The sequence below is a fragment of the Arctopsyche grandis genome, chromosome 11 (assembly GCF_051622035.1).
Source record: "Arctopsyche grandis isolate Sample6627 chromosome 11, ASM5162203v2, whole genome shotgun sequence".
NCBI classification, from domain to species: Eukaryota; Metazoa; Arthropoda; class Insecta; order Trichoptera; family Hydropsychidae; genus Arctopsyche; species Arctopsyche grandis.
In genome coordinates this window covers 26,478,054-26,501,403 of record NC_135365.1, presented here as the reverse complement: position 1 = coordinate 26,501,403, position 23,350 = coordinate 26,478,054, and the positions used below count along the sequence as shown (strand labels likewise).

At 35.8% G+C, this 23,350-nt stretch overlaps 1 protein-coding gene across 1 annotated transcript in view; it reads left to right on the top strand.

The window, feature by feature from the left end:
- The window catches only part of ovo (transcriptional regulator ovo), a 32,519-nt gene that overhangs the window by 4,813 nt on the left and 4,356 nt on the right, over positions 1-23,350 (top strand). The window contains exon 3 of the mRNA XM_077441030.1: positions 2,073-2,083. Coding sequence (XP_077297156.1) covers positions 2,073-2,083 — 11 coding nt within the window. The remainder of the gene's footprint in view (positions 1-2,072; positions 2,084-23,350) is intronic.

The window sequence follows — 23,350 nt, the reverse complement described above, 5'->3', positions numbered from 1 at the left end:
TTAACTTAATTAGTACGAGGATACGTCACGCTCGTTTCATTCAAAGTTTTTGTCCAAACTTAAGGCTGTTATATCACATTGTAATGAATAAACGTGGTCGTTATATTACGTGTGGAATCGCTGGGAGTGTTCACTAATCGAAATTGCATATCTTTAAAACGATAGTCGATTTTTAATGACGCTTTTATTCGAATACTTAAAAGACGCTTCTGGGCAACGATAATGATTGATTCGTTATTTTTATTAAAAATTTGTAAAAGTGTACGCTTCATATGAATTACAAATTTTCCGTTCGACTGGATTATAATTGATTGCGGAAAAAATGTCTAGAAACTTTTTCTTAAATACATTCACTAATATATATAAAAATAGTGTTCATAACATTTTTTTTTGTACACTTCAATATAAAAAGCTGTACCAATCCAAATTTTAACATATGCAAAAACTTAAATATTAATTTAATTCCAGATAAAAAAAGATATCCGCTTCAATTGTCATTTCTGATGCATGAAAGTCATTCATGAAAAAATTATAAATTTATTTATCAGGGCTGTGGAGTCGGGTAAAAATCTAGGGACTCTGATTTCGCATTTTTTTTACTATATTCGATTATTATATCATACTAGTGTTGTGCCCGATGAAATATCATCGCATGCGATATTTATGGCATATTAAATTAAAAATGTGTCAGTCCTGTGTTCGATCGTATTTTTTTCAAATACCTTTAAAATATATTTATTTTAATATTTATATTTAATTGTTTAATTTGAAAAAAATGGCAAAAATACCTACATATATACATACAATATAAAACAGCAATAGAAAAATTATTTAAATAATTTTTGAATATATGGCACCTAAATTCTCCGAGACTTCTTAGCTTAGAGGAAACATTGGTAGCAAACAATATATATAGAGGTTTTTTCTTGATTCGCTATTATATTCGTACGTTTTGTCGGCAGTGTTTTAACTGACGTACATATGTCGAATCGAAACGACTATATAGTACGGCGAGCGTTATCGCAGACACACAGAATTATATGATACATAAGTATTGAGATTGATTACAAACCGTAAGCATATGCTTGAAATAATCAACAAATTTGAATTTAATGCAGATTTTATCAGAACTGTCACAACAAGTTAAGTAAACTGGCAAAAAAGCCGGTTTTCGGTTTAATTAGCTTTTGCTGATAATTTTTTGTAAAATAACTAGAATATTTCTCCTTGTATATACATACATACATACATAAACAGCAGCGTGGAGTTCACATTCACGAGTCCCGCTGCTGGCCAGACCTTGGTTTGTGACTCCAGGTTGATCGTTTCTTATCAGAATTTGTCAACTTTTATGATTTTCATTGAAACGGTTCATGTAAAATTGGCATCGCCTTTCCTATCTCTCTTGCTAATCTCGAGTTATTTATTCAGCAGCTTGAGGTTCGCCAATTTGATAAGAAAATTCTGCAAAAATTTATCTACAGATGTCACTGTGGATGTTTGTATGAATTCGCATTGTATAAAAATGCTTGTATTATTTTGTATTGTAAAAAGTATCTAAAAAAAAAACCACGTGCCACGTGAATCGCTGTGTGTTTTCGCCCTTAAGATGGCTGTACACCCGAATTTTGTTACCGTTCCTTTCTTCGATATATATATTGAGTGTATGTATATATTGAGTGAATGCGACAATATATATCAATATATATATTGAGTGAATGCGACAGTTGCGCTTCGACCAGATAAAACGTATTTTAAATTGACAAAATTGAGGTTTCGTATTCTCCTATTTTCTTCTCCAAAACTGGACCAATTTTAAAAAAAATTCATCATCGGTACGAGAAAGATACTTTCTGTGCATCTATCGGCGTATTTTTTTTAAAATCGAACGTTAAATAAGCACGCTGGACTCGTTTCGTGGGTGTAAAAAAGAGGCGATTTTATAGATGTTTGGCGGCTCCTAGCTCCTATAAAAAATAATTAATCAAAAAAATAAAACGATAGATGCACCCCAATGGTGGATATCCATAGCATATTAAAAAATAATTTCTCTAGTGCCATAATTGAGGAAGGGAGAAGTATAGTACGTTTGTATGGACAAGGCGCTGCTGTCCAGCCCTCTTAATCGCTTAACAAATAAGCATCATTTTCGAAGCATAAAATATATACTACACATTCCACTGATCGTATCTTCATATATAAGGAATAATAAGCGGTGTAATGGCAATATATATATGTTGTACATAAGTATCACACATAACGATTAGCAACGATACAATAGTAAGTGTTTCACGTTGGCGTGCGTGAGGTGGCGCTAGTGTACGTGTGTGCATCGGCCGCCATGTTGCGACGGCGGCCATGTTGTGGGTGCGAGAGTGTGCATGTGTGTGCTTTCGTTGTCCACGTGTGTGCCATGACGAGTTTACAGTAGGCAACGTCAGCGCGTGACGTCACGCAACGGTTTCGCGTGCCGCTACATATGTACATGACGACACACACACACACACACAATCTACTGGCACACACGCGTGTGCTTTTTTTTCGGCCATATTTTAACGTTACCGATACATATATATATATATATATATATATATATATATATATATATATATATATATATATATATATATATATATATATATATATATATATATATATATATATATATATATATATATATATATATATATATATATATATATATATATATATAATAATAATAACGACGATAATAATAAAACGTCAAGGTCGTCCGACTCACATTCTCAAAATCGAATGAATACATGTGTCTAAATTTGTACGCGTATATATATTTATATAATATTAATTGTATTTAAATTCATTTAAAAATAATTTTGATTCTTTTGTTTTTTTTTTTTCGTCGATACAATTTGAAGTCATATAGATATTGCGTGTATAAGAGGAGGCGCGTCTATCTTCCGTCTCTCTTTCGCGCGTGCTGTTTCGCATGGGTGCGAAAGAGATGGCTATACTCCGTCACTTGTTTCCGATCTATTATTTTATTTAAATGGAAAATATTAAGTTTTGAACTTTATACCGCTTTTGTTGCATTAATTATGCTAATTTACATGTGAACTATTCAATTCCAAGCCATTTCAAGGATATCTAGAGATCCGATGGACTGAAAGTCAGTCATTTGATCAAATATTATTGAAATGATGAGCGTATAAAATGTATTAAAATATTTGCCAGTGACGCGGAATGTATAAAATCTGATTGTATTTGGAAAAGTGACGAATATATCGTTTGTTTCCGAGCATTAATAATGTAAATAATGATTTGAGTAGCTGACATAATGGAGGTGAAATGAGTGTGGATGATAAATAAACAATAGGTAGTATCTAAGGGTGCAAAAGTAGACGAAATAAGGAATATATAAGTAAAATCAATGAGTTTAGCTCAGAACTTCTAATAGAATGTAAGCTTGTTGATCCAATAGTGGATGATGGATGATGTTTTTAATGACTTTTCCGATGCCAAAGCACATTTCTAGTAAATTTGAGGTCCCTTAAAGCTGAGAATGAGCCAAGATATATTTTGAAATATTTTCAAATACCCGCATTGTAGTTTCGACTTCAATTCAAAAGTGGAACACTGCCCGTTTCTGCACAGTTGAAAGCCAGAAAGGGAAACCTCAGGTAAACATGTACCTACACGGAAAAAAATCGTACCTGTCCATTAAAAGGGAGAACGCTCGGTAATGATCCAAAACTCATAGAAACCGTACCTGGACAAATTGAACCGGCAATCTCAAAGCGTTTTTTTTTTCGTTTCGTTTTGAGCCGAAATCGATACGTATTTTTTTTTAAAACGGAGACCTGTCGCGCTCAAATGGCCGGTTCTGTTACCTCACCGTGGAATTCGCACGTAACGAAGAGTGGTCCACACTGCAGCAACGGCGGAGGCGGGCCTCTGGTTTCCTCTCACCCTGACCTGGATATGGAGTCGGCGAGGCGGAGGTAACCATGCCAAGTACAAGGCGATACTCTTGCTGGTGGTTGCCAGTTTCCACATCGAGACCGCAACCGCCAAGGAGACCACGATCTCCGACTGGACCGCCCCCGTCCTCATCCGCCTCCAACGTCGTCTCCATGTGAGGATTTAAAAGCTCGGACTGTGGACTCAGGGTTGATCGGCGTGACTCAGCCCTGGTGACAATTGTGCATTGTCATGCAACGGTAGTGTCTACAGACGTTCGATCTATATGGTAATTGGTACATACATACACATAAGCTGGTCGAATATGGAAATCCAGTTGGTTGCAATGATTAGTAATCCTTGTCAATACATATTTTTATCTCATATTATTTTATTTTTATTTTATTAATTGAAAAATCAACAGACAGGATGTACATAGATATGTATAAAAAAACAAATAGTAAATAAATAATTATACCACCAAAAGCAAACTAAACCAACTTTAATTAATACTACATATGTAGATTGCATCATAAACCACATCAAAACACGAGTACTTCTATGAAATACTAGTTTGAGATGAAACACTTCCAAAGAGAGACTTTTAAGTCATAATTAGTCATCGGAGCCTGAGGGGGCCGTGTATTGTTCAAAGGTTGTAAATGCATTGTTAAAGGTTTTCCGAACAATGGATAGCACTGTGACTATCCTACCTCTAGTCATAATCTGTGGTTGATTTAGTATCTTAAATATAGTCTGTATTCTTTGGGGGGGGGGGGGAGGAGTGGTGGCCTCATATTGAGGGCTTTATAATTCAAATTCCTCTACCTTTAAAGCGGGCTTTATTTTATAGTATCTATCTTGAATTGAAATTGAATCATTTACATGAAAGTAAAAATACTAACTAAAAAACATCTTTAGTATATTTATAACCAGCAGCATAGATTAGTGGCTGGCATATAATACTTTCGAATAAATCAGTCATGGATTCGATCCCATTTGGTTGCTGCTGGCCAGACCTTAGATATGTGACTCTTGGTCGATTGTTTTCTATCAAAATTTGTCTGGTTTACATTGAAACGGTTTCTTAAAATTGGCATCCCTATCTTATCGCTTTGAATTATTCAGCATCTCGATTTTTCACTGATTTGTATAAATGCTGTAAATTTGTCTCTGTGGATGTTGATCGCTTCTGTACAATGCTTGACCATGTATGTCGTGTTTCATATAAAATATATAGTATTTATATATTTATAATTGGCATTTCTTGATCTGTATAGTACACTCGTCGCATTAGAGCGATCTGTAAGAGGAGTGTGCATGATTGATTGATTAAAATAAAATAATTTCAACTTTACGTATTACTTACATATGTACTCTCCCTATAGAATTTTCATATATAACCTTGCGATTTAAAGCACCATGCCGATATTGAAAACATCAGCTTTTACTCGCTTAACATTCAAATTACCAATCGCGTCGATATATTACGATAATTTCGATCCAAAAGGAATGCTAGCCGGTATTAGCAGCACGCACCACTAGAGGCGTTTGTTAAACCGTTCAAATATCAAACGATCACGTGTGCATTTATTTTGTTTACGTTTACGACGCGATCGCACATGCCAATTATTGCACATTAATAATAATATGAAGAAAAACGACAAGATAAAACTGAGAGTCGAAGAAAGGCGAGCGGGTTTTGGGTGTGGAGGAGCATTCAAGTCTCTCGAAAAGCCAGTCCATTCAGAAGGTCAATTCCAAACGCAACTGTTGAACCTTGATTTCGTGTATAACAAATTTTTTGTGCAATTAAAAACCGTTTAAGTCCGCGAGCAGGCCATATTTCCTTTGTTCCCCGCGAGCTGTGGCAAATGGCCGTCATTATGTAACGTGATTTTTCGGTAGAACAAGCGGTTTTTTTTATTTTTTTTTTGTGATTTTGAGATACTCAAATACGCGTCTGTCAAGGATGAATCCATCATACATAGTTAACTACTCAATTCGCGCGAAACATTATCTCAAGTGGTGTCACTGAAATGTTGCAGGTCGGCCATTTTGAATTGGCTTGTTTGTACACACTATCAGGAAAATCCTTGAGAGTCCTTGTCGCCCGCTTGCTGATTGTTAGCGGTGCTCTTCTTCTTCTTCGGACATGCAATTCTGACGACCTTCGAGCTATGCAAGAAAATAACGTGAACAATATCGGCTTGTGGTCATTCAACTTAGTCTACAGTGTGAACGACACTCTTCTATATACTTCATTTTGAATACGCGTTGTCTGCTTTTGGAATTGAAGCTTGATTCGACTGGTACTGAGAATTGCCGGGATGCTTCATCAGTTATCAAATTGTTTGTGTATGCATTTTGTTAATTATTATCTTTCTGTGAACGCTTCTTCTTATGTATTTAAATGCACACAACTATAGATATGTATAATTATTCCATATAAATATTAATTTGTTGCAATGTTTACATTGAATAAATACTTACTGAATACGAAGAAGATCACTGTAGTTTTTATCAATTGATCGAATAAGACGCAGAATTTTCAATACAAATTAAAATATTTTGATCACAAATCGTCTGGAAACTTCAAATATTCCAATTAATTAATCTGTTTCTAATTCAACATTTCTTACACGACATGGAGTTACGTAACATTATTTCACACAGATTTCAATCATCGTAGCACTTTAAAGCTTCATTCTATACACCTTATCTATCTTCAAAAAGCAAATTTAACTGCAGATTTGTGTAAACCAATACATGGAAATCCTAATTTTCGTAATAACAATACATGACTGATTTTAAGCACTCTAACCTTTCAATTCAATAGCCGCAAAGACGTAAAAAGTACGCATTGAAATCTTAATTACCCGCCAAAGTACACACTCCCTTTCACTTGACCCTAAAAACCTTCCAAAAAATAAAAAGATACATTTATAACACATTTCGTTTTCGTTTTGACATTTGGCCGGTGAACGTCTTCGATCTCGATTATGTCTAATTGCGGCTTATCGTTGACATTTCGTACATTCGCCAAATATTTACGTCGACTTTGACGCGTGACACAGTTACCGTGTTTGAACTGTTCGATCGATGGTTTTTGTGTTTTCGAAATGTTTGCTTGCATATTAATATATACATTCATATACTGGCGGTGTGTGAGCATACATACAAATGTATATTTGCGTACAAAACATTAAACGTTCACGACTTCGAGTGCAAAGTCTTACAAATCGACTAATTGAGACGTTCCAAAGGACGACCGTTCGTTATTATTACGTAGAATGCAGCGCCACCGTGCGGTTGTAATGCGAAGTACATAAATATAAACTATATAATAAATAATGAAAATAAAATTCTCATTAATAAAATTTATAATAAATTGACTCTAAATATCTCCTTAATATTAATTTTTTATTAAAAAATTTTTTTATTAAAAAAGTTTCTCAAGTTGATTGCAACCGCTTACATCATATCATCTTCATTTTGAATTTTTTCAACTCGTCTACACATCTCAATCTATTTTTTAATTTTATTTACTAACGGTTATTTGGCAAACTTAATTCATACATTTCTATTTAAAAATAGCAGTCATGTATAAGGACGGCTAAAAAATGGTTCACAATTGTCAACTATTTTTTTTTTGCTGTCCTATTTTCTCGCACAACGGAGAGGTCTATTGTTATTTTATGGCATAAACCTGACCGCCGCTCTTTAGTCATGTAATTTTTCAGCCGCTCTGTCAAAATTCCACGCGCATTCGCATTGTTTCAAATCGTACCAACAAAGATTATCAATTGTCAGCTTCATTCGTATAGACGTTCAAAGGCCGATTTTTCTTCTATCGACCTAACTACGATAAAATAATACATTTTCAGTTTATTTAGTCATAGCTGAATATGCAGATTATACACTGCATTATTTAAGCCGATAAATGGACATAAAAAACCCTCAACATGAGGCCACCCCCCTTCTAATTGTAGTATGTACGATTCTTTCGTATACATTATTCTAATTAAACTAACTAACTAAGACATTTATCTATCTGCAATGGATAAAGGCGAAGACAAGTAAAATAATAAAGAAAGGCACGTGTTTTTATTTTTAGATAGTTTTGCACATGTAAAAAACGTTAGCACGCCTAATCAATGCTATGACTAGAGGTAGGATAGCCAAGGGGCCGCTCATTGTTCCATTGTTGTAAATCCTTTGTAAAAACGGTTCGGCAAACCTTTAACAATGCATTTACAACATTTTAACATTACGCGCCACCTTCTGGGTCCGGGACCCAGACCAAAACTCACCCCATGGAGTGTTTTCGATGGTATTTTTATCCTTGAATTAACACAATTAATCCTTGATCGATAACGGTGATCATGTATTTGAAGAAATGTAGGAGAAATTTTTTAAATAATAAATTTGTCTCTGTAAATAACAATAGACCATTGGTGTTCACAGCAAGAGCCAAAAGTGTAGTTTTTCTAAGAAATTAATAATAGTGACCTTTTTTGGGCCAAAGGCAACTGGCGTTAGCCGAAGTCTGGTAATTAGATCGTACGTATTGACATTGACAAGAAGACACGCCCATTCACAGCTGGAGTCTATCTGAGTATTCCGTGCCGTAGGATTCTATGTGTCTGCGCCTCAAAGAGAGGTTTTATATACTTTTGCGCATTTTGTTCATGAGTCCGCTCTTCGACCACGAAACCGGGTCTGAACACGATGATGGCCCTTTGTTGTCGGCATCGACAACAAAAGCACAACAAATCCGTGCAGGTATGCGCGCTGCGGGACCGTTTCGCGTCTCTCGTTCTATCTCCCTCTCTGTCTCTCTGGTCACAAAATGGCCGCCATTGGTTGGCTCGTCTTGCGTAAACCTCGAAATATAGAATGCCTGGATAATAACGGAACGCGCACGCAGAATACTAATGCCATGCTCGTTTCTTAACTGCGTGCTGTGCTGAAACATACAGAGGACGTTTGGCAGTCGCCATCATTGCTGCCACAATCTCATACTCGATCGGGTCTTGAAGCGTATCAGTTAGAATTCATTATGTGATAGCCCGAGTGTCAAGATTCAAGTTGCATCATGTGTCGTGCCGTCACTGTGTTTCGTATTGTGGAACGCTTCCTTACACATGCTACTTCTATGTAGAAGTTGGTCAAAGTTTTTTTAAATACTGGTAGACATCGTAGGTCAACTGTCAACATTACAAAAGGCAGTTTGAAAGCTCCAAGACAAGCCTAAAGAACGATTTCTACATAGTTTCGATGCTATGTAGTCTTATTTAACAGATTTTATTGTATAAAATTGTCATCTCTTTCTCACCCCGTCTGTTCACCATGATCTCGTTTACTCTGCCATTACGTATGCAGCCATCTCTTTCACAGACCGTCTGTTCACCGATAACAGACGGTCTGTGAAAGAGATGGCTGCATACGTAATGGCATAGTAATCGAGATCTTGGTGAACAGACGGGGTGAGAAAGAAATGCGTAGACAGATATAGGTACACATGTAGTTAAAATCTGACGTCTTTTCTGTTGAAAAACCACCACGCTGAAAATTTCGCCAACATTTCCAACTAGAATTATTTACAAATCCAATAGAAAGCAAGTATAAAAATTGTAGCTAATCCAAACAAACCCTAGATAACTACCGCCGAGGATTTCGAGCTTTGTAAAGATGTGTTTAGACTCTGTAATATATCTTGCAACAATATGATATAAACAAAAGAATCTATTAATGAATGTGTTTTCCAAAAAAATAGTTCCATCTTCTTCATTGTTGTTAAAATGTAATGCTCACAATCTAAATGCCAAGCCACAATCTAAAACACTCAGCAGTTAGGGATTTCCATCGAGAAATACCGGTGTCAGCCAGTCTTTATAAACATTGACACGAATTACATGACCCATGTTCAATGCATTTTTTTTCAATGCTACCTAAAAAGGCTTAGCGGGTAGTGTTCTTGTTTATTTTTATTACATACTCAAAATACAACGCCTGTCGGCGTATTTCAGACTCATTGACTTGTTGGCAAAACGCCGATCGGCGTTGGTCAGCATTTAATGGGCTAAGCATATAATATCAAACGCTATTATATTCCGCAGAACTTGTACCTACAATACATACATATATACCAAAGTACAGTTGATCAAACTGCATTCTGACACAAATGAACGTTTCAAACCCAATATAATGTTAAACACGATTACCGACCGATCAATCTTGTAGTGTAGCTTCAACATCCGGTAGAAAACATCCACAGAGCATCAAAAACAACCACCATTGACAATCTTGCGGTAAAACGACGAGCTATCACAGCGGAATGTGCGAGCACAGGTCACGACACACATTTCCAGACTTAAAAAATGCAAAACGCTTTAGTCCTTGAACACTCGTGAATATATCCTACACATACCCACGGGTCATACGCATACGTCATCTTTCAACACCTGCATCTTGACACCATCACGACTCTGCGACTGTGAGCCGTAGGTGGTCCAGCTAAAGGTGGCCATCGACCTAGACTATAGGTCATAAAGATTTGACTGCAGATCTATGATAAGACTACGACATCTGCCATAGATAGACCCTAAAAGATATATCATTCGCCACACACTTCTGAGTGATTCCATTCCTCTCCTTTATATGCAACAATCATCCACCGAACCTTAAACAATTTCCTTCTTAGCCCACCCGTCTCACCTGTGGCCTTCTTTACATCCGTTTTAACTCTCTGGGATACCGTACGAGTATTCCGCTGTTTCGTTTCTTATAGTTTTATTTTATTTATTCAATCTAGCATGCACACATGCACAGATTGCTCCAACGAGGCGACTATGGTATACAGATTAAAAATTATTTATTACTTAAACAGATATAAACATATTTAATAAACACGAAATCTATGGTCAAACGATTAACAGCTACAGAGATATCTATTGACAATTTTTTGCATCAGCGAAAATCAGATAAATTGGTAAACGCTGATAGGAAACGATCAATATGGAGTCACATCCAAAGTGACCAGCAGCATACGAAATAGAACCCATGAATAGACAATTGAAAGCATTACTTGATAACCATTTTTTTAATAAAAATACATTGGACTAAGTGGAATAATGTAACTAGGCACAAATCTTTCAACATTATTTTTGAAAATGTGTATTTGTCTTCTGTTGCCAAATTCAATATACCAAAAAAACCTAAATTTCTAGAGATATAGCCAGCAGCATGACTCGGTAGTTGCGTTTTTGTTTAGTATCAAGAAATTAACGGGTTCGAATCTTCAATGCTGCTGGTCAGACTTGGATATTTGTGAATCCCAAGTCGGTCGTTTCCTACCAGAGTTTGCCAATTTATATAAACAATCCATAGAGACTATTTGAATTTGATTTATGTATTTATGTACAATATGTAAACATTTATGTACAAGTCTAAATCCATATATGTATCAATGGGTTAATTAATTAATTGTTATTTCGTGTTCTTCAGCTTCTGGAAATACAGTGATTTATGTAATAATAAAATGCTGCATTGTTTGTAATTAATTGTCCAGGAAGGCGTAGTGGGGTCTTCCTGTCAAGCCTTCCTGGTATATATATATATATATATATATATATATATATATATATATATATAAGCCAGCAGTTTGGCTTAGTGGTAGCGTATATATTTAGCACCACTAAGCGTGGTGCTAAATATATACGCTATTGAACGCTATTGAACCTTTGACCTAAGAGGTCAAAGGTTCGAGTCCTCGCCACTGCTGGTTAGATTTGGGGGTTTTGTGACTCCAAATCGATCATTTCTCTATCAGAGTTTGCCAATTTTATCTGATCATTGCTGAAACGGTTCCTGAAAATTGGTATTAGATCTAATCCTGTTGTCACAAAATCTGCCTGTGTATAATTTGTAATAATTATACACAGTAATCTGAAATCTATAGATATCTCTATCGACATCTCTATAATTTCGTATTTATTATATGTATAAAAATTGTATACAAAAAAAAATCTAAAAATAATCCATAGATGTCTCTATGATTATTATTTCTGATTAATTGTTATATGCTATATATTCTGATTGTATATGTATGTATTACTGTATTTCTGATTGTTTATGTATTTTGTATTTCGTTAACGTACACCCGTCACATTGGAGCAAATCTGTAATGGCGAGTGTATATTGATTTGTAACAATAAAATAAAATAAAAATTTCTATAGAAGAATTGCTAGTGACTTGCCTGCTGATTCTTCTACAGACAAATGGTGTCCACATACGTGAATGGCCACCGTAAGATGCTACCGCGGGTCAATGCGGCGACTTTTCTTTGTCCGATTTCGTGACTCCCGAAGGTCGGTTGGCCAATGGTGGTTGTTTGGTGAGATTGTTCGGTAGATGCACCCGATGAGATTAGCGGTAATTGGCCGATTGTGATTCTTGACGGATGGGTGTTTGGAAGCGGTTAATGCCACGGTGGCCTCAACCGTCAATTAACACTCGATTGTGCATTCCGTGCGGTGGTCGATCACGCGCCATTACTGTGCCCCGCTCGTTTAATTATTATTTTCTGTTACAAAATTCGTCATGATCACCTCTAATTATTATATTAGGGTCAGGTGTGATTGGGCACGTTTCACTGCTGATTTTATTCCACGACGCTAATGTGCGTGCGTGATCTTTGGAGTGTGTGTACCGCTCGTTGCGTAATGCTGACTGAGACTGTTAATTTGACGACTGAATGGAGACTCAGGTGCGTAATAATTAATCGGATGAAAGTGCTACATACAGTTAACACTGAGCAACAACAACAAAAATACTGGTGTGGAAACTATTTAATCTTTACTAAATTTGACTCGTTGAATTTGAATATGACAATGCTTCTTGTTGGCTTGCTCTCGTTTATGTGTGTTAGAAAAATTAGGCAATTTTTACAGATTGTTGGCTTTTGCAGTCTTTAATTCAAAATTTAGTATTACTGTGCCAAAATTGAGTATTGGAATCAATAGTCAGATGTTTTTTCTATTGATTGTGATTTTTTATTGCTTTAAAATATATATAATTAATTATTTACAGAATTTTAAAAGTCAAAAATTTACACATTTTTTCCGTAATATTTTGAGCTAATTTTTCACTTGGTTATTTATGTCAATATTTTTTTGTTTTATCGAAACGCACTAATTCGAGCGTTAAATTATTTTGAATTATTGATGATGTAAGGGGGAGAGGGAGAATGGAGAGCGCATCACTCCATCTAACTCGCTCACATTCGCTTTCGAGCAATGTGCGAGCCTAGAACAGTTCATATTCTAATTTAAAATCATGATAAAATAAAACAAATATTGAGTGTTAAAACCAACCCTTACAAACGTATTCGAGTGAAAAATTAGCTCATAATAATACGGAAAAAAATATCTGTTGACTTTTACTTGATTTTTTGTTGCTCAGTGTAATCAATGTTAAATTTTGTCTGTTCATCGTTCTAACAGTGTTTTTCACGTCGATTCGTCATTTTTATGCGAATTTTGTCATTTTTTATGCATATTCGTCGGATGTTATGTATTCATAATATTTTAGCATATTCAGAATAGAATAAAATGAAGATTTAAAGTAACGGTGTTTTTTTCTCAAATATGCATATGCAATTTTTTTCATCTAATTACAATATACGAGAAACTCTAGTATTAATATTCGATATAAAGTATTGTTTGTGTAAAGATTTTTGCATATACATTTTTTATACTTATTCTACATCCCGAAAACGGATTAACTGAGATTAAAAAACTCACAAAGTGACTTGTATTCATTGAAAAATAAAAAAATTCAAATGTTTTCGGAAAAGTAAGCACCACTTTACATTATACAATATAATATGTAATACCTAATAGAAATTGCGCAAAAAAAAAATTACATATAATATGCAGTTAATAATATTATACATGGGTTATTTGAATACATTAATAATTTTTTAATGCTTTCGAAATTAAATTAAAACTCACACGATTTTTTAAACCCACACACACAAGTTCAAAATCCTACAAACCGGTCGAAAATTCCATCATCGCGTGACAATAGTTGATTAATGTCCACTTCCTACACTGATGAATCACAAATCAGAGAAAACAAAGGTTAAAAAGCAAATTAGCAGGGTTTTTTGTCGTCGAATTTCGACAATGACTTTAGGCGACATTCGTATGCAAATAAATTACCTACACTGAATTCATTCACACGCGTTGTTCGTCGACACCATTGCTTTGTGGAAAAATGGCGAGAGCGTTGATCCTGGTGCTAAAAACCCGATTTACATTTATTTTCGTTTCGAAGACTCTTCGCTCGGCGATTGTGCACATTTCCCTACGTCGTCTCGCTTTGTCTCCTCTTGCGTGAGGGTACAATAAGTGCACTGTCGAGCACCGGAACAATCGCCATATTGTTTCCAAAGTCGCGATATTATGATGGTTTATTCACCGCGAGGCTCGGCAAGGATACACACGCTCGATGGCCGCTCTACCATTGTCCTTTTTTATCGCAGTTATCACCGACGAGACTGGATATCCTTGTGCGCTTTTCAATCTGATAACCCTACATACTATGTATCTTATAATAAAATCCCCATACTTGTTGGCGAATCGTGAATACTTGCTTGTCTTCAAGTACATATATACATTATAAAAATCTTGGAATCTTCAATCATTCAGAGATTCTTGTATGTCTTCTATGCAAATATAAAGTTTTCAATTTAGAACCAGCGAATCTAATACTACCTGCAGTATATTTTATTTTAACAAAAAGCATGAAAGTATAATTCGATTTTTTTTGGCTAAAAATATTAAAATTGAGCTGTACGCGTATTGCATTATTTGCACTCGATGCAAATCAGGTGGAACGACTTGCTAATGGACTTCATTGACTCACAAATCGCCTCAATTGAAATACATAATTATCGATTTGTGTCGTCGTTTTTTCTTTCGAATTCCTCCATTTGTCGACCTCTCGACGACCCCAAAAGGCTGTCGGCCATTTTTGCCTGCGCCTATTTCAATTGTAAAACGGCTAATTGTTGAGGACTGGCTATATCAGTCACACGAGGACTAATCGTCGATCGGAATTAGCATAGGTTTTTAGTGGTTTGCGGCATTCTTACAACGATACCACCTGTTTTGTAGCCGACTGAGGATTCCTGCTCCATACCGGGGCGAGAAAAAACCGATTCGAGTTAATAAAAATGCCGTTTGTTGACCAAAAGTGATGATATAAATAAATTTGTGCAACATATCGGTTTGTGATTGTATTTATGTTGGATGTGTGTAGTGTTTTTTTTTATTATTAAGAAGATATAAATCTTAACCCAGTTTAGAACCAGAAATACCTTATGCAAATTAGTTTGACCCAATTTCATTAAAGTTTATTATACGATCGGAAAAACGTATTTTTTTATACTGTGAGTCACATTTTGTATGCATGAAAGATTCTATATTAGTCATGTTGAATCTGATTTTAATTTTTTTCAGTATTAAAATAAAATTGTTCATATCTTTATCCATTCAAGGTATTTTATATATCATCATCGTCGTCATTTACAACCATTCGCCATCCAATTCCAATTCATCTGAAAGCATCTCCAATAAGGCTCTACATATTTTGGACAACTCTCATCTATCTCATCCCAAACATTTTTCTAATTACATTCGACCATCACCTTGTGCCCTTCCATGCACCATTCTACATTCTCTCGGGTGACATTCGAGCACTTCTTTCAACCATCTACCGCCAGTTCTTCTAGTTACATGACCTGCCCATTGCCATTTCAATCTCTTTGCTCTCTCCATTTTTTTTATTACAAGCCTCCTTTACGTTTCACTTACGATTACAATTCAGGAAAATTATCCGATCGTTTTCATACTTTGCCATATTGCTCACTTTGGTCATCAATATAAGTAAATGGATCCTCCGCCATTACGATAGAGATAAAATATCGTTTAAGACGCATTTGAATTTTAAATCTGGGTGACGTATATGTAGTCTTCAGTTTTATACATAGATGGCGGTAGTAAAATAAAATTATTGGTTTTTTTTATTCAAAATAATAATTTATTTATATAAATATAAAAATTCCACAATGAATACGAATCTATATATTGTATATACATATGTAAATAGGAATGCAAATATTTAAAACTAACGTATTTCTACAATATATAATACTAAAAAATTACATCAAAACAATGCTTCTATCAAAAACCTATAAATTACTATATTTTTCTTTTTTCTTATTTTTAAACGAATTTTTATCAATTTATTTAGCTGTTATTATCAATTTATTTAGCTTTTTTTTATTTAAAATATCTACTAGTATTCCTTTAAAACTCCAATATACCAAATATTAACATATCAATATACCAAAATGCAAAATTTTATCGCCAAAAACAATCAAGTGTCAATGCCTCGAAATGTATTATGATTTTTTTATATAGAATTATTTATAATATATTAACATATTATAATTTACACCATACATTTGAATAATTACAAGCAAAAAAAACAACGAATTATCGTGTGAACTTAGCTCAACCCTATCGCCCAAGTCGACACCTTGCACAACTCGCCCAAACACACAAAACAACACATAGAAAAATAGCAATTAAATGCGATATTTATAACTGTTTACCCGCTTATGAATAAATTGAATTGGCGATCCGTTACGAAGCAACATCATCGCCACATGAAAACCGGCTGGCCGGCCAACAACCGTGACCCGGTCGACCTCTAGGGACAAAAATGGCATTGATCCCATTTCGTTTTCAGCCAGTAGAGAGCGAAAACACAACACATCGATGAACAGTTACCGAACAGGCCACACACACACACACACACACGTACATTACATATGCGTGCCCGCAATTAGTGTGTTATCATCTCTGACAAAAGTGCACACACCGGTGCATTCCATTGTGATGAGCGAACGAGTCGTTTTCACCGGTACCTGGGCTTTTTTTTTGTCGATTGACTTTTATTTGTGAATACGTATTAGTATGGCCCTCATTTTGCCGATTGGAACCTGTGGTCGGTCCCTCAGTTGAAAGCATTACACGCTAACTACTGAGCTGAATGTTGCTGGTTAATGAAATGAGCGAAGACTGCTTCTTACAAATTTTAGGGCGAAAACACACAGTGGTGCACGTGGCACGTGGTTTTTTTTAGATACTTTTATATGCAATATGGGATTTACCCATATTTATTTCCTTCACGATTCGTCATGGGTATGGTCGGCTACACTTCTCTTGAACACAGGAGGAGTGTTGCCCTCATCAAGTTCTTGTTTTCCATATTTAGAGGCCATATCTCCTGTCCGTCTATCCTGGCTAAGTTGGGCCTTCATGCTCCGGAGAGTGTGATATGGACCCGCCATCGTCCCATTTTTCACACTCCTCTGGCTAGAACTGTCACTTTTAGTTATTCTCCCATTCCTCGTGGCCTCCGTTTCTTAAATTCACTGGATGGTGCCACTTCCCAAGTTACGGAAGTCGCGACCATTTAGAAAGGTTTAGTTACGAATTTTGTTTCTATGTCATGTTTATTTATTTATCTTTTCTTTATTTAAGTATTTCTAATTGTAAAATTTCATGTACTTTTTTCCTTTTGTCCTTTCTTAATCATTTTAGCACACTCGTCGCTTTGGAGCAATCTGTTAGACGAGTGTGCTTGATTAATTGATGTTGTATAATAAAATAAAATATTTAATATTTGAACAAATGTAGGAGACCGGTTACCTGACTACTCGTTCACAGATTTTCCGTAAACCGAGGATGCGCTCCAGGCATTACGTATACGGCCATCTCTTTCTCACCGCGTCTGTTCACCAAGATCTCGTTTACTATGCCATTACGTATGCAGCCATCTCTTTCACAGACCGTCTGTTATCGGTGAACAGACGGTCTGTGAAAGAGATGGCTGCATACGTAATGGCAGAGTAAACGAGATCATGGTGAACAGACGGGGTGAGAAAGAGATGGCCGTATACGTAATGCCTGGAGCGCATCCTCGGTTTACGGAAAATCTGTGAACGAGTTGTCGTGTCACCGTAGGAGACCACCCACAGCGGGGAGCCATGCAAACGATGTGCCGTCCATCGCCTGTGTGTTTTCGCCCTCGTCCAAGTTGGATTAGTTTCGCTAGCATTATTGTATGAATCTTTCAAAATGGGTACCCGACGAATATATTTTCGAAAATCAGTAAAATGTCCGTGACTTTACAACGTCGCGTGGGTTGTTTTACTTTTTATTTGCCGTTGTTATTTTGTTTGACGACATTCAAATGAGGCTAGTCTAGAACAAAGCGATCGGGTCTTCAGGTCTGTTTCAGCGGCCCCTGTTATCTGTTTCCGTATCCGTTGTGTGTATTCGTGTGTGCGCTATCGCCGACAACAACAGGTGTTTTGTCGGCGTATTGAGGAACAAACATTGTCGCTGATAACTGTTCTGCGCTCGCACCTGTCTAACGTGCAAGTTGAAGGCCGTCGAAGGGTTGTCATAGTCCACCGACTACGATACCACACCTCAAACAGACTATTCCACGACTACAAATTCGTTCCAACGCCTATACAAAAGTTAATCCATCGATAGTTACAACAGCAAATTTTTTCACACTGTTTTTTAACCCTTGCCACAATCTCATACTCGATCGGATCTTGAAGCGTATCAGTTCATTATGTGATAGCCCGAGTGTCAAGATTCAAGTTGCATCATATGTCATGCCGTCACTGTGTTTCTTATTGTTGAACGCTTTCATACACATGCTACTTCTAGAAGTTGGTCAAAGTTTTATTAAATACTGGTAGACGTCGTAGGTCATCTGTCAACATTACAAAAGGCAGTTTGAAAGCTCCAAGACAAGCCTAAAGAACGATTTCTACATAGTTTCGATGCTATGGAGTCTTATTTAACAGATTTTATTGTATAAAATTGCAATCTCTTTCTCACCCCGTCTGTTCACCATGATCTCGTTTACTCTGCCATTACGTATGCAGCCATCTCTTTCACAGACCGTCTGTTCACCGATAACAGACGGTCTGTGAAAGAGATGGCTGCATACGCAATGGCATAGTAAACGAGATCTTGGTGAACAGACGGGGTGAGAAAGAAATGCGTAGACAGATATAGGTACATATGTAGTTAAAATCTGACGTCTTTTCTGTTGAAAAACCGCCACGATGAAAATTTCGCCAACATTTCCAACTAGAATTATTTAGTAATCGAATAGAAAGCAGGTATAAAAATTGTAGCTAATCCAAACAAACCCTAGATAACTACCGCTGAGGATTTCGAGTTTTGTAAAGGTGTGTTTAGACTCTCTAATATATCTTGCAACAATATAATATAAGCAAAAGAAGTCTATCAATGAATGTGTTTTCCCAAAACTAGTTGCATCTTCTTCGTTGTTGTTAAAATGTTATGCTCACAATCTAAATGCCAAACCACAATATAAAATACTCAGCAGTTAGGGAGTTCCATCGAGTAATTCTGCTATGAAATTCCGGTGTAAACCAGTATTTATAAACATTGACACGGATTACACGACCCATGTTTAATGAATTTTTTTTTCAATGCCACCTGAAAAGACTTAGCGGGTAGTATTCTTGTTTATTTTTTAAATACTAAAAAAAAAGCGCCTATCGGCGTATTTTAGGCTCATGAACTTGTTGGCAAAACGCCGATTGGCGTTGGATAGCATTTAAAGGGTTAAGTAACGTATAATTTCAGTTTGAACGTATTCGGAACGAATCTATGATTTTTATGAGGTTTTTAAGACTCAACGTGGCTCAACTTCAATATATGTATGTAATACGAATTAAAGTGTAAAATAAATGTATAACGATTTAATGCAAACAAACAATAAAATCAAAGTATGTAAATTGCGATAAATATATTCCTAATTAATCAAAATCAAACAACAATAAGAATTGAACTATGGCTAGGAAACATCATAATATTATTCTTTTAATTAATAACAGTTACTTTTATCTGTTTGTCTTGCATTTATTATATTTGCTTACAATGCTATCGTTCGAGTCTCGAGCGTCTCGAGACAGAGCAAAAACTCCTCGTATATTATTTATTATATTTGAATTATTATTGTGATATTCACCAGTCTGTGTGTGTGCTACAATTGTGTCCTCGATTTTTTTTCACAATTATTATTTTTTGTCGTTCCAACATGGTGTTTGGATGCTTTGTGGACACACGTGGTCTCCATGTAATAATAATCTCTCTAGGCTAAAATCTGTGTCATTTTGTGGCACACAATGGCGCCTGCGAACAATGGAACGCGCTCGCTAATGGACGATGATACAATTAACATAAATGAGTGTACATATATACGTACATATGTATGTACGTACTGATGAAAAACCCACTTGCGGTTCTTTGTCCGGCAAATGAATTTGAACTATGCTTAGTATTTGCCTGCGTGTATGCGTATACGCACCCTACGACCCCTATTAAGAAAGAAGCCCAAACTTCTGCGGTTGAACTCGTATCGATTATGAGTTTTGGGTACTTGAATTGACACAATTACTCATGAAAAGTTTAAGATCAGATCTAATAAAGTCATTGAGACGACCTCTATTTAGATATGTGTATTATTTAATTTAAAAAAAACTAAATTAGTATGCGTTTGTTGGTATTTCGTTTTTTTTTTCAATGAATATTTGAACCTTTAGTGAACATCTTTTTTAATAAAAAATGTTGATTGGCTCGAGATTCGGAGATATGTGTTTTTTAAATCGCGTGATTTTTCTATATCTTGGTGTTGTTCGGTCGATGTCTCAAAATTTGTCAATTTCCTGTTCAAAATGAATATTGGAATCTACAGTCGGGTATTTTATCCTCCATTTGTAGTACTTTTCAGCTTTCAAATCTCTCTAAGTAGTCGTCCAGTTCAAATCAAAAGTCAAAAGTACGTATTTTCACTTGGGATTTTTTCCCACTGTTAATACTCTTTTATATTGAGTTTTTTCTATTGAAACATGTTTATTGGGATAGTGTTCTGACCACACTATTTTTTTTTCGTTTAAAAGGGTTATATTGTCATATCTCGTCTCTGAACCAAAAAATAGTCGTCATTTGTCGAACAGTGTTATTTGTCCTAAAAAAAAAATAACTATTGACTACTTTTACTAGTTTTACTACTACTATCAGGCTTGCAACAGCTATTTAACATTTGTTTGGTCTTACCTACGTTTCCACTGCTCTTCAATAGCTTATTTATTAGTTTCTATTAGACATGAATAGTATGACACTTCCTGATACATTTAAGCTTCTGGAAATCGAACCATTTACTTGCACATCACAAGTCCAACGCTCTGGCTAATAAAATTACACTTATTATGTTTCATTCCATGACCTAGGTTGCTCGATTAAATCCACCGACACGAAAGGAATACAATTAGTCAATGGAAACATTGTTTCCTTTCTTTAGTCATGAGTGTGTGGAACTCAACTAGCGGAACCGAAAGCATCTCACCCTCGCTATACGAGTTTGCTCGTAAAACAAAAGCCAGACCGGATATTTCCCAACGTTTTTTTTTTATTGTTTATTTTACTTTTATAACTTTCAATTTGCATGTCGCCGAGATTGCGTCGGTTTATTGTGAAATTGTTGCGATGATTCGATCGATTTTTGTTTGTTGGCGCGTGACGTTTCGTCGTTGACAAAATTGGACATGTTTTATGTATGAATTTGTGCGTTTGAAAATTCACTTTTTTCATTGAAAACAAATCTACGGTTCGAGGTTATTATAGCGTTTCGGCGAAATGATAATTCGCATATGCGTCACGTAGTAACATTGTGAAAAAAAATTTACATTAAAACGCACACAATTCCAAACTCTATCCAACGTCATATGATTACGTTAATAAACAGTTCAAAATACATTTCAATTTTGTTTACTGTTTTCGCGTCAATTTCTACGGATATTTGCGCGAATTCATTAACGGATAGACATTTTACATAAACACAATGCGTCAATAAATTCAAATATGTCCTCTTAATAACGGTCATTAAAGAGGAATGTCAAGATACTTTATCCAATCGGGGCTTTGTCCCGCCCACAAAGAGTCGAGTCATTGGTTCACTTTTTATCTGTTTTATATCCAGTTTCGAACAATAGTGTAGTATTTTTTAAAATAAATTGACATTTGATTCATTTTAAATATAAAAAAGAACGAATATTTTTATTTTAAATGACTCAAACTGTAAAAAACAAGTTCCTCAAACCCATGCTCAGACTCCTTTCAATAGAAAAATGTGTTAAAACAATCTTTTGTATGGGTCATTTCTTCGATGAGTTTCTCCTGAAGCTAATCGGACTGATGAAATGTAGGATAGGCAATTTTAATTCATATGCAAGTCATAAACCAGCAGTATGGCTCGGTGGTTGCGTTTATGTTTAGCACCAAGAGGTTACCGGGTTCAATCCTTTGATGTTGCTGTTCAGATTTGGATATTTGTGACTCCAAGTCGATCGTTTCTTATCAGAGTTTGCCAATTTATCTGATGTCATTGTTGAAACGGTTCCTCTATCAAATTGGCAAAAATCATCCTGCCCGCTGTCACAAATATCTGTATTTCATTTATGTACAATATGTAAAAATTTATATACAAGTCTAAATCCATAGCTATCTCTATGGATTGATTAATTAATTGTTAATTTCATGTTCGTCAGCCTCTCGAAATACAGCGATTTATGTAATAAAAATGCTGCAATGTTTGTGATTAATCGTCTAGGAAGACGCATTAGGGTCTACCTGTTAGGACTTCCTGGTATATATCTATGCAAAATAAAAAAAAGTAGTAGTGGTGCCAAGTCAGATAATGTTGATTTTATCATATGCAGTTCGAACAAGTGATGTTTTACCTGTCTTTATTGAAGTAAATTGTTATTAGTTGCGAGTCCAGGGTTTGGTATTATTCTTGGGGGCTACGGTGCTGGTGCGAGCCCTATTAGAGGAGTCGCTGAAGCGTGACCTGATGCCCTTGGAGGTGACCAAGGCTGCAAGGGAAAGGGCTCCTACCTCAACTGGACGTGGGAAAGAGCGGAATGACCGATGCGTGAAATAAATTCCACTGCGCTTCGAATGTCTTTCTCTCACACAAAAGAAGAGTCCGTAGCACGGGTGTGTGTGTATGAATAAAAAGCCCTTTGTCTGGCGTTAAATTTCGCTTTTCAAAAAACGCTTTATTTCGTATTCGAACGAAGAAGGTTAACAGAACGTTGTACATTTTTAGCATACGAAGTGTGCAATTTAAGCGATCCTCCGCGGAGATATTGTTTCGAAACCAGTCTGCTGGTTCTGCAGTCAGCCTTCTTTATCTCTCTCTCTCTCGACCTGTTCG